Source organism: Lucilia cuprina, chromosome 4 (assembly GCF_022045245.1).
Source record: "Lucilia cuprina isolate Lc7/37 chromosome 4, ASM2204524v1, whole genome shotgun sequence".
NCBI classification, from domain to species: domain Eukaryota; kingdom Metazoa; phylum Arthropoda; class Insecta; order Diptera; family Calliphoridae; genus Lucilia; species Lucilia cuprina.
Window position 1 is genome coordinate 92,693,346 of NC_060952.1, and position 11,806 is coordinate 92,705,151.

The window sequence follows — 11,806 nt, forward strand, 5'->3', positions numbered from 1 at the left end:
TAACATTGTTTTTGTATAGAAAAAATTATAAATAGTTTAATTTTTTTAAAGAAAAACTGTAAAGAGAACTTTCTTTTAGAAAAATGGAAAATATTAAATTTGTTAATTTAGATTTTATAAAAGTTATCGATAAGTTTATTTTTTTCGAAAAAAACCAAACGAACATTGAATTTTCTAAGAAATTCTTACAATAATTTTATGAAAAGTTGTTAAAAAACTTAAATTTTCTACATAAAAATAAAATATAAGTTAGTGTTCTATTACAACTGTTATCGATAACTTTAATTACATATAGAGAAGAGACATTATAAAGAAACTTGCCTCTTTGTGAAGGTCTGTATAACAGAAATTGAAAACTTAGTTATTATACATTTCAAATTCAAATCCAGTTTAAAATTAATTTCACAAACCAACTGAACACAATTCTATTACAATAATTCATTAAAATAATAAAACATTTAATACATAAACAAAATAAATTAAAATAAACAATTAAAATTATTTAACAAAAAAAACGTTTTAAAAAATTCTTTAAAATAAAATAATAACAAAAGGATTAAATTAAAAGAAAAAATATTTAAAAAAATTGCACATTGAAAATTTTACAAAATATCTATTATTTATTTAATAAATATACACACATAGTTTTAATTATTTTTTGTTTTATAGCCAGCAAAGATCACAAATATTTTATTTATAAAAGTTTTTAAACAAAACATAATGCATTTTTTTTTATTTAAAAAATAAAGTTAACTTAACTTGGCTTTTCAGCTGGCAATGTTGGGTTAAGTTTCATTTTGTTTTTGCTTTTCTTTTTAAGTATTTTATTTAATATTAATTGTTGTTTTTTGTTTTGTAAATATGAATATATTGTTGTTGTTTTTTGTATAACATTTTGTACATTTTAATTGCTATCATTTCAGTATTTATTTTCTTTTATTTTAATATAAATTTTAAGAATTTATTTTTTTTTCCTTTTCGAGTTTAACAAATAGATTTTTGTTAGCAAATTTGTGCGTTTTATTATAAAGTAAATTTATTTTGTAAATAAACATAAATAAAATTAATTAATAAAAATATATAAAAACATTATTTAAAATAAATTTAAAATTAAAAAGAGTTTTTAAATGAAAACATTTTTAAAAAAAATATATGACGCTTAGCAGGACATTTAGTAAATTTTTATAAAATTTCTTAATATTTGAAATTTTTTGCAATAAATAAAGAATTAAAAAAAAACTAAAGTTTTCCCTTTAGTTTTCTATTTCTTTAGAGTGCAAAAGTTATCAAACATTTTTTATGGTTAAGAAATTTTATAACAATTTACCAAAAGTCCTTGTACGAACCTCAGGAACCATGTAGCGTGCTGTTCTGATTGTTGGTATTATTGTTGTTGGTGCCGTTACCAGTGGTGTTGACATTTTGGGCTGAAACCTCGGATTTAACACGACGAGCGATGTGCGAACGTGTGTGTTTGCGTAAGTGATCTTTGCGATAGAAACCTTTAAGGGAAAAGAGAATAAAATCGATCAGTTCCAGTTAAGCTCTAGTTAAGTTGAAGTACCATTCTGTTTCAGTTTCAGTTCTAGTATAGTTCTAGTTTAGTTCTAGTTCAGTTCTAGTACCATTCTGTTTCAGTTTCAGTTCTAGTATAGTTCTAGTTCAGTTCTAGTTTAGTTCTAGTTTAGTTCTAGTTCAGTTCTAGTTCAGTTCTAGTTCAGTTCTAGTTCAGTTTTAGTTCAGTTTTAGTTCAGTTTTAGTTCAGTTCTAGTTCAGTTCTAGTTCAGTTCTAGTTCAGTTCTAGTTCAGTTCTAGTTCAGTTCTAGTTCAGTTCTAGTTCAGTTCTAGTTCAGTTCTAGTTCAGTTCTAGTTCAGTTCTAGTTCAGTTCTAGTTCAGTTCTAGTTCAGTTCTAGTTCAGTTCTATTTCTAGTTCAGTTCTAGTTCAGTTCTAGTTCAGTTCTAGTTCAGTTCTAGTTCAGTTCTAGTTCTAGTTCAGTTCTAGTTCAGTTCTAGTTCAGTTCTAGTTCAGTTCTAGTTCAGTTCTAGTTCAGTTCTAGTTCTAGTTCAGTTCTAGTTCAGTTCTAGTTCAGTTCTAGTTCAGTTCTAGTTCAGTTCTAGTTCAGTTCTAGTTCAGTTCTAGTTCAGTTCTAGTTTCAGTTCTAGTTCAGTTCTAGTTCAGTTCTAGTTCAGTTCTAGTTCAGTTCTAGTTCAGTTCTAGTTCAGTTCTAGTTCAGTTCTAGTTCAGTTCTAGTTCAGTTCTAGTTCAGTTCTAGTTCAGTTCTAGTTCAGTTCTAGTTCTTTCTAGTTCAGTTCTAGTTCAGTTCTAGTTCAGTTCTAGTTCAGTTCTAGTTCAGTTCTAGTTCAGTTCTAGTTCAGTTCTAGTTCAGTTCTAGTTCAGTTCTAGTTCAGTTCTAGTTCAGTTCTAGTTCAGTTCTAGTTCAGTTCTAGTTCAGTTCTAGTTCAGTTCTAGTTCAGTTCTAGTTCAGTTCTAGTTCAGTTCTAGTTCAGTTCTAGTTCAGTTCTAGTTCAGTTCTAGTTCAGTTCTAGTTCAGTTCTAGTTCAGTTCTAGTTCAGTTCTAGTTCAGTTCTAGTTCAGTTCTAGTTCAGTTCTAGTTCAAGTTTAGTTCTAGTTCTAGTTCAGTTCTAGTTCTGTTCTAGTTCTGTTCTAGTTCTGTTCTAGTTCTGTTCTAGTTCTGTTCTAGTTCTGTTCTAGTTCTGTTCTAGTTCTGTTCTAGTTCTGTTCTAGTTCTGTTCTAGTTCTGTTCTAGTTCTGTTCTAGTTCTGTTCTAGTTCTGTTCTAGTTCTGTTCTAGTTCTGTTCTAGTTCTGTTCTAGTTCTGTTCTAGTTCTGTTTTAGTTCTGTTCTAGTTCTGTTCTAGTTCTGTTCTAGTTCTGTTCTAGTTCTGTTCTAGTTCTGTTCTAGTTCTGTTCTAGTTCTGTTCTAGTTCTGTTCTAGTTCTGTTCTAGTTCTGTTCTAGTTCTGTTCTAGTTCTGTTCTAGTTCTGTTCTAGTTCTGTTCTAGTTCTGTTCTAGTTCTGTTCTAGTTCTGTTCTAGTTCTGTTCTAGTTCTGTTCTAGTTCTGTTCTAGTTTCTGTTCTAGTTCTGTTCTAGTTCTGTCTAGTTCTGTTCTAGTTCTGTTCTAGTTCTGTTCTAGTTCTGTTCTAGTTCTGTTCTAGTTCTGTTCTAGTTCTGTTCTAGTTCTGTTCTAGTTCTGTTCTAGTTCTGTTCTAGTTCTGTTCTAGTTCTGTTCTAGTTCTGTTCTAGTTCTGTTCTAGTTCTGTTCTAGTTCTGTTCTAGTTCTGTTCTAGTTCTGTTCTACTTCTGTTCTAGTTCTGTTCTAGTTCTGTTCTAGTTCTGTTCTAGTTCTGTTCTAGTTCTGTTCTAGTTCTGTTCTAGTTCTGTTCTAGTTCTGTTCTAGTTCTGTTCTAGTTCTGTTCTAGTTCTGTTCTAGTTCTGTTCTAGTTCTGTTCTAGTTCTGTTCTAGTTCTGTTCTAGTTCTGTTCTAGTTCTGTTCTAGTTCTGTTCTAGTTCTGTTCTAGTTCTGTTCTAGTTCTGTTCTAGTTTTGTTCCAGTTCTGCTCCAGTTCTGTTGTGGTTCTGTTCTAGTTGTGTTTTAGTTCTCTTCCATTTTAGTTCCTCAGATGTCTGATCTTACCTTTTCCACACTCAATGCAGACATGTTTCTTTTCGCCGGAATGTATAACAATGTGTAGAGTTAATTGCTCCTTTCGTTTAAATGATTTCATACAAATCTATGGAAAACAGAAAAAAAAATATAAAAAATCGTAAAAATTTCATCTAAAATAATTGAAAATTCAACATACATTGCACACATGTGGTCTATCCGGTATATGCGACAACTTGTGTCGTGTCAAATGATCTTTACGCTTTAACGCTGCATTACAGATGTCGCATACAAAACGTCTTTCTACGGCATGCGAAATGACATGCTGTTCGATTAATGAACGATCTGGATAGGCCATTTGACATTCGGGACAACAGTATAGAGTGGAACCATCCAAAGCCTTGGTTTCCCTAATCTCACCAGGTTTTGGCCTGGGTTTCTTCTCCTTTGGGGGCTTCTTCTTTTTACCCTTTTTTCCCTTAGTAGGAGCAGCCGGTGCCGTACCATCGGCTGTAGTTGCTGTGCCATTGGGAGCTGCAGGCGCTGTGCTAGTCACTACGGTGTTACCATTAGTCACACCATTACCATTTGTGGTAACATTTACATTGCCATTTGTGGGCGGCATCGTTTGATTGGCCACCATCTGTTGTTGTTGCTGCTGCTGAGCATTGGTGACATCATTTAAATTGGGTATATGCTGCTGTTGTTGTTGCTGATGATCCATGCTGACGAGTCCCGTAGTGCCATTGCCATTATGTGTATGATGATTACCATTCGCTTGTGTTTGACTTGGTGCCAGCGAGACGCCACCCAAGGCCAAACTAGCCAAATTGGTGCCATTCTTAAGGACATCGTTTTTTATATTAAATCCTGAAGTCGTATCCAAATTGCTCAAATTCAAATTCCCTGAGTTGATTTGTGTGCCCACAATACCTGAGGATTCCTTTTTAATCGTTTCGGAATATTTGAGGAAGTGTTGTATGGAAATTGGCAGTGTTGCGGAGAGCAAATGTGATGAGTAATCAACGGTATTGGCAGTATTGGCCAATGTTTGCCATGATTGATTGACATTTTGTAAAATTTGTTGATTCAAAACTGTTGTCGGAAGGTATGTAAAGTGATAGAAATGTTGGGAAGAAAAGTTTTTTAGAGTGTATAGAATTAAGAGTATGAGAGTGTATAAATAAATTTTGATCGAAAAGAAAACAGGAAATAAAGAATTACAAATAGTTTAACTACTAAATGAAAATCCAAAAAATTAAATAATAGTTTATTTTTTATTTTGTTCAATTTCAGTTTCAATTTAATTTAGTTCATGTTCAGTTATACTTATATTCAAATTTAGTTAAATTCTAGTTTAGTTCTAGTTCAGTTCTAGTTCAGTTTTAGTTCGGTTCTAGTTCAGTTCTAATTCAGTTCTAGTACAGTTCTAGTTCAGTTTCAGTTAAGTTCTAGTTCAGTTCTAGTTCAGTTCTAGTTCAGTTCTAGTTCAGTTCTAGTTCAGTTCTAGTTCAGTTCTAGTTCAGTTCTAGTTCAGTTCTAGTTCAGTTCTAGTTCATTTCTAGTTCAGTTCTAGTTCAGTTCTAGATCGGTTCAGTTATAGTTCAGTTCTAGTTCACTTCTAGTTCAGTTTTAGTTCAATTATAGTTTAACTTTAGTTTAGCTTAAGTTCAGTACTAGTTCAGTTCGATTTCAGTTCTAGTTCTGTTATATATCATTTAGAATTCAATTCAAATTGATTTACTATACAGGGACTGTCTTTATTTTTAAAGTTAAATTGTATTTTATAAAAACCTTGAAGATATCAAACTTTTAAATCAATTCGATAACAGGAAATATTAGCACATAAAAAATTCTATAATAACATCTCATTTTAGCATCATTTACTTCCAAAATGCCATTTGCTATTTGTAATAACGATTGTCTTATCAAACCTCCTGAAACGCCGACTTTTCGATAAAATGAAATGTGTGTCAAAAATATTTGTATTACTTTAATACTCTTTAAAGGAATATTTGCCAATGTGCTTTAAATTTACCTTTTAGAACTTTTTTTCCGTTCCATTTATATTTAATTTTTCCAAGAACCTTAAAATAAATTCCCCAAAAATAAATCATTATGTATAAAAGCCATAATAGCTTAAGAACAACAAAAACCTGATGGAACCTACTTATATTTATAATGTGTACATAAGATTTGCTTTTGCTTTGAAGGAATAAATAAATAAATAAATAAATAAATAAAATGAAAAAACCTACCCCAATATAGAAATCATAGAAGGTATAGAAATGTATGGAACAAATAAATCGGCAACAGCAGAAGAAGAAAAAATAATAATGACAGCAAAAGCAATTTACTTCCTACAAATCCCAGGCTCTAAAATACACACATTTTTAGGCTTCTTATAGAAAGTGTTTATATAAAGATGTATGTACGTACATACACATATACATATTATATAAAAATATACTTATATACATTTCTATATATTTACTTAACTCAAGGACGAACCTATTTTACATTAGGAACAAAACCATAAAAAGAAATTTCTTTTTTTTTTTTTTTTTGTTTTTTGTTTTTTGTTTCTTCTGCGAATTTCTGTTGTCTGGTTATTGTGGATGGGGATGATGGAGAGTCCTATAGAAACGTCTGGGGGCTGACAGTTATTTTATCAAATAAATGGCGAAGACAACAACAAAAAGAAAAATCACGCAAATATTTAACAAACAAATAGGAAAATAAAACAAATTATGATGAAATTGTTAGGAAAATATAGAAAATTTATTACATTTTTGAGTAAAAATTAAAAATAATTAACAATAATTTTAATAGAATTAATTAACAAAATTTGATAATAATAAAAATAAACAAAACAGATTTATAAAAATCAACTAATAATTAACAAAAAATATTAATAATAATTTAACTTAATTAATACATGTAGATTTTACACTAAGTTCCCGATTTGTATATAATTTGAAATAAGTTCTAGTTCATTTCTAGTTCTGTTCTAGTTCAGTTCTACTTTAGTTCTAGTTCAGTTCTAGTTCAGTCCTAGTTCAGTTCTAGTTCAGTTCTAGTTCAGTTCTAGTTCAGTTCTAGTTCAGTTCTAGTTCAGTTCTAGTTCAGTTCTAGTTCAGTTCTAGTTCAGTTCTAGTTCAGTTCTAGTTCAGTTCTAGTTCAGTTCTAGTTCAGTTCTAGTTCAGTTCTAGTTCAGTTCTAGTTCAGTTCTAGTTCAGTTCTAGTTCAGTTCTAGTTCAGTTTTAGTTCACTGAGGTTACAAAAACTAAAACAAAAAAACAAAAAATGTAAAACTTTTTTATAATTAATCCCACCAATTTTGGGAAATTGTTATAAAACCAAAGATTTAAACAACACAACAAATTAAAGCGAAACAAATTTCACTTAAAATTTAAAATAACACAATTTACATATAAAAATAATATAAGACCAACTGAAACTGATTTCAAAATTAACATAATTTCTATAGGTATGTATGCATGTTTGTAAATATTTCATCATTTAACTAAATTTATAACAATAAAAAAACGAAATCGAAAAAAAGAACAATGTCAACATGAAATTTATCAGTTATAACAAGCCTACAATGGTAGAACCCATACTACGTCCGGCTCCTTAAAAAAATATATAAAAAATGAGCAAAAATATATATATGAACCTCCTCTTCATCGGCTGTTACCAACGGCAGACATACCCATACACCAAAAAAATAATAATAAAACCAAGAAGAAGAAAAAAACTGTTAAAGTAATAAACTTATACATAAACACATTTAGCACTAGTATATAGTATTTATGGTATATGTTATAGTTGTGTTCGAAAAGTTAGCAGTTAATACTAAAACGGAAAAATGAATTTTATCTTTCACGATTTATAAATGATTTATTGAAGCAAGACTTATTTTCTAAAAGAGAACTATGAAAGTTCAATTATGGACCGATGATGATCATGAAAATTGATGATAACGTCAAAGTAATTTTCTTAAGGGGACCATTATAGAGACTAGGGTGGTCTATATTGACCAGGGACATTTCATTTTGAAATCTTGAAAGGGCCCAGATTATATGAACTTGACAGGTGAGGCCTCCGGTAGGTTAGTGGTTAGTGTTCTAGTCTGGTAGACCGGAGGTGGTGGGTTCGATTCCCACCAGAGACACTGGTTAAGTAGCGCACAACAGGCCCGATAGAGGCCTAGGTGTATTTTTTCGGATTTGTTATATATATATCCTCCTTTTAAACTAACAACCTTGGTTAGGCAAAACAAGATATATTGTATAGAAAAATTGGTATTTTATAGAAAAACAAACATAGAAATATCAGGTTTTTGTAGAAATACTGGGTTTTCAAAGATATACCGGTTTTATGTTTAAAGTTTCATAGAAGTACTATTTTGTTCTTAGAAAGACGGGTTTTTACAGAAATACTGGGGTTTTCTTGGAAATATCGGGCTTTTATTCACCGTTTTTTCATAAGTACGTTTTTTTTTATTAAAAAACAATAGTTTTCAGAAATACTGTTTTTTCATTGAATTACGGAAATAATGGGGTTTCAATTTTCATAGAATTACAGAAATACTGGGTTTTCAATTTCTTAAAGAAAACCAGGATATATATGGAAAAATCGGGTTCTGATTGAAATATTAATTAATCATAGAAAAACTGGTTTATCATAAAAAACAATTTTTTGTAGAAATACTGGTTTTTGATAGTAATGCAGAATTTTTCTAGAATACTTATTTTTCATGGAAATACTTGTTTTTTAATAGATATATTTGTTTTCAGAGAAATACTGGGTTTTCTTAAAAACACGAATATTTAAAAAAAAACAATATGTTTTCTGTAGAAAAGCTAGTTTTTGAATTTATACCGGTTTTTAAAAGAAATCCTGGTTTTTTTCATAGAAATACTCCGTTTAAATCCGTTACATGGTTTTACAATAGTTTTTAGAAATACTGGTTTTTCATAGAATTACAGAATTAATGGGGTTTCACTTTCGTAAAGAAAACCAGGATTTATATGGCAATATCGGGTTCTCATTGAAATGTCAATTATTTATAGAAAAACTGGTTTTTCATTAAAAACAGTTTTTTGTAGAAATACTGGCTTTTTGATAGAAATACAGAATACTTGTTTTTCATAGAAATACTTGGTTTTAATAGATATATTTGTTTTCAGAGAAATACTGGGTTTTCTTAAAAATACGAATATTACACAAAAATATTGGTTTTCCATAGAAAAGCTAGTTTTTGAATTTATACCGGTTTTTAAAAGAAATCCTGGTTTTTCATAGAAATACTCCGTTATCATAGAAATACTGGTTTTTCAAAAAAAAACACTGCTTTTCATAGAAATACTGTTTTTTCAAAGAAAATACTGGTTTTTCATAGAAATACTTGTTTTTTATTCATATATTTGTTTTTCACAGAAATACTGGTTTTTCATAAATCCTAATTTTTCATAGAAATACGGCTTTTATAAAAATATTTGCTTTTTTCATAGAAATAGATCTTTTTTGTGGGAATACTGGTTTTTCATTGAAACACTGTTTTTTTTATAAAACAAATTGTTTTTCATACTGATATTTATAGAAATATTAATTTGAGATTAGAAAAACTTATTTTTCCTTAATATACAGGTTTTTTTTAAAGAAATAGTGGTTTTTCATAAATCCTGGTTTTTCATAGAAATAGTTTTTTTTCATAGAAATAGTTTTTTAAGAAATATTTGTTTCTTTTTTTTCTTAGAAATACTTTTTTCATGGGAATACTGGTTTTTTATTGAAATACTGGCTTTTTCATACTGATATTTTATAGAAATATTAGTTTTAAAATAGAAAAAACTTATTCTATATTAATATACTGGGTTTTCATAAAAATACTGTTTTTTTCAAAAATACTGTTTTTTATAGAAATACTGACATTTCATTGAAATATTAGTTTTTCATAGAATAAAAAGTTTTTTTTTATAGAAATACTGGTTTTTCATAGAAGTCCTGTTTTTTAAAGAAATACTGGGTTTACATATAAAAACTGTTTTTATACAAAAACTGGTTTGTCAAAGTACTTTTATGAAAAACTGTTTGTTTTTTTGGTAAAAATACTGGTTTTTCATAGAAATATTGATTTTTCATTAATATACAGGTTTATTCTAGAAATACTGGTTTTTCATTAAAATACCGTATTTTATAAAAATATATTTTTTTTAATAAAAATACTTCCTTTTCATAGGAATACTGCTTTTTTATTGAAATCCTAGTTTTTCATAGAATTTTTTGAGGTTTTTAAAAGAAATACGTTTTTTTATTAAAAAAATTGTTTTAGAAATACAAAATTTTCCTTAATTACTATTTCATCGAAATACAGTTTTTATCCTTAAAATTTCCGTTTTTCATAAAAATACAAAATATTCAAAGAAATACCGATTTTTTAGTAAAAAAAAAAATACAGATTTTATATCAAAAAAACTGGATTATTAATAAAAAGGGGTTCATAATAAAAACAACGTTTTTCCAAAAAAATGTCCTTTTTCATAAAAATTTTCATTATCACAAGTACTTTCAAGTTTAGTAAGGTTCAGAATTTCACAGAAAACCCCTTATTTTTATAACATTCTGTTTTGAAATCTAAATAAAGTTTTCACCAAATATTCACCATTTTATAAAAAAATATTATGTTTTTAGGATGAGATAAAAAAATATAAAATTTAATGATAATTTAAGTAATTTCTTAAACAGAAAAACTTCCGCCACCTTTAGCCCAAACTGCTATATTTTCAAACACAACTGTATATATAAAAGGATGTATGTATGTGTTAACTATATACTTCTCTTAGGTATGTATATAAAATTAAGTAAACGTCCTTGAAACTCTTTTTTTTTCAAATATAACAGTTATACATGCCGAAATTATGGTTATAGTTAAAATTATTACAATTTGTAACGGCAGACAATGAAGAAGAAGACGACGACAACGTTGAAGAAGTTATAGGGAGGGAGTAATTGTCCGAAAGGGTCTGTTGGTTGGTGGCATTGTATTGGTCATGATTATTGGTATTCATTATAGACGTGTTATAACTAATTGTATTACGTTGTATTGTATAAGAATTATAATTACAATTAATGCGATTATTACCTTCTTCCCGATCACGTTCAATTTTTGGATGAATTTTACCTTTATGATCCACGGAGGCGGCAGCATTTAAAAAATTCAAATCAGTTTGTGGTTGAGAATATGGTATGGAGATATTTTGTCCATACTGCATGGTATTATTAGCGGCTGAGACTGTAAAGAAATTGTAAAGATAATTTAAATTAAAAATGTCTTTCTGCAATTGATTTATAGTTTTAAAGATATTTACACATTATAAATATATTAGATCCTTTAGTTTTAGGGAGGTAGTTTGGTTTTTGTTTGTTTTATTTAAATAATAATTAAATTTCAGTTTATAATCAAATATTTTATAATACTCTAACTTTAGTTTATTTCTAAAAGAAGCACACAATCACAAAAGTTTTCTTTAAATTAGCCCAACTTCCCAGCTACTACGTTACGCACTCACTGTAAGGCCAACTACCATTTGCCAACTGAAAAGCGGCTGTTTGTTTGAGGTTCATTTTACCCAGCTGACGACGACTAGTATGATGAAGATTTTCATCGTATATTGTTGCTGTTGTTGTTTCGGGGGCCTTTTTTCCTTTTGCTTTTCCAAAAAAAAAAAAAAAATGAAGAAGAAAAGAAAACATGTTTGTTGGTAAGAGGCCTCAGACAACATCCTTATTTTTGTACATGTTTAGTTATGTTTTGTTCTGCTGTGTTTTGTTATAAACGAAACCTTCAAACGAAGGTATACGACGCATGGGTAAGATTAACCGGGACAACAATAGCAGCAACAATAACAACAAAAATTGTTACAACACCAGCAATAGCAACAACAATATTTAGGAAAAAATGTGTGTAAAAAAGCTGTAACAATTGTTTTTGTTATTTTGGAACAGAGAAACATTCGAAATTTACTTTTACTTTTTTTAATATATAGGGTTACCAAAAATTATAGAAATATCTATCTGTCTTTCTATCTATCTATCTATCTATCTATCTATCTATCTATCTATCTATCTATCTATCTATCTATCTATCTATCTATCTATCTATCTATCTATCTAT

General features: G+C 28.7%; 2 protein-coding genes across 4 annotated transcripts in view; one reads left to right on the top strand and one right to left on the bottom strand.

The window, feature by feature from the left end:
* Positions 1-11,806, top strand: part of LOC111682973 (serine-rich adhesin for platelets) — a 34,160-nt gene that overhangs the window by 21,759 nt on the left and 595 nt on the right. The gene's annotated exons all lie outside the window — the stretch shown is intronic.
* LOC111682989 (zinc finger protein 391) lies at positions 736-10,919 on the bottom strand. The gene is made up of 4 exons (XM_023444993.2): positions 10,775-10,919; positions 3,824-4,719; positions 3,655-3,751; positions 736-1,502 (listed from the first exon to the last, which is right to left on the bottom strand). Exons 1-4 carry the CDS (start codon positions 10,902-10,904, stop codon positions 1,348-1,350), a joined length of 1,278 nt encoding a protein of 425 aa, XP_023300761.2. The 5' UTR covers positions 10,905-10,919; the 3' UTR covers positions 736-1,347.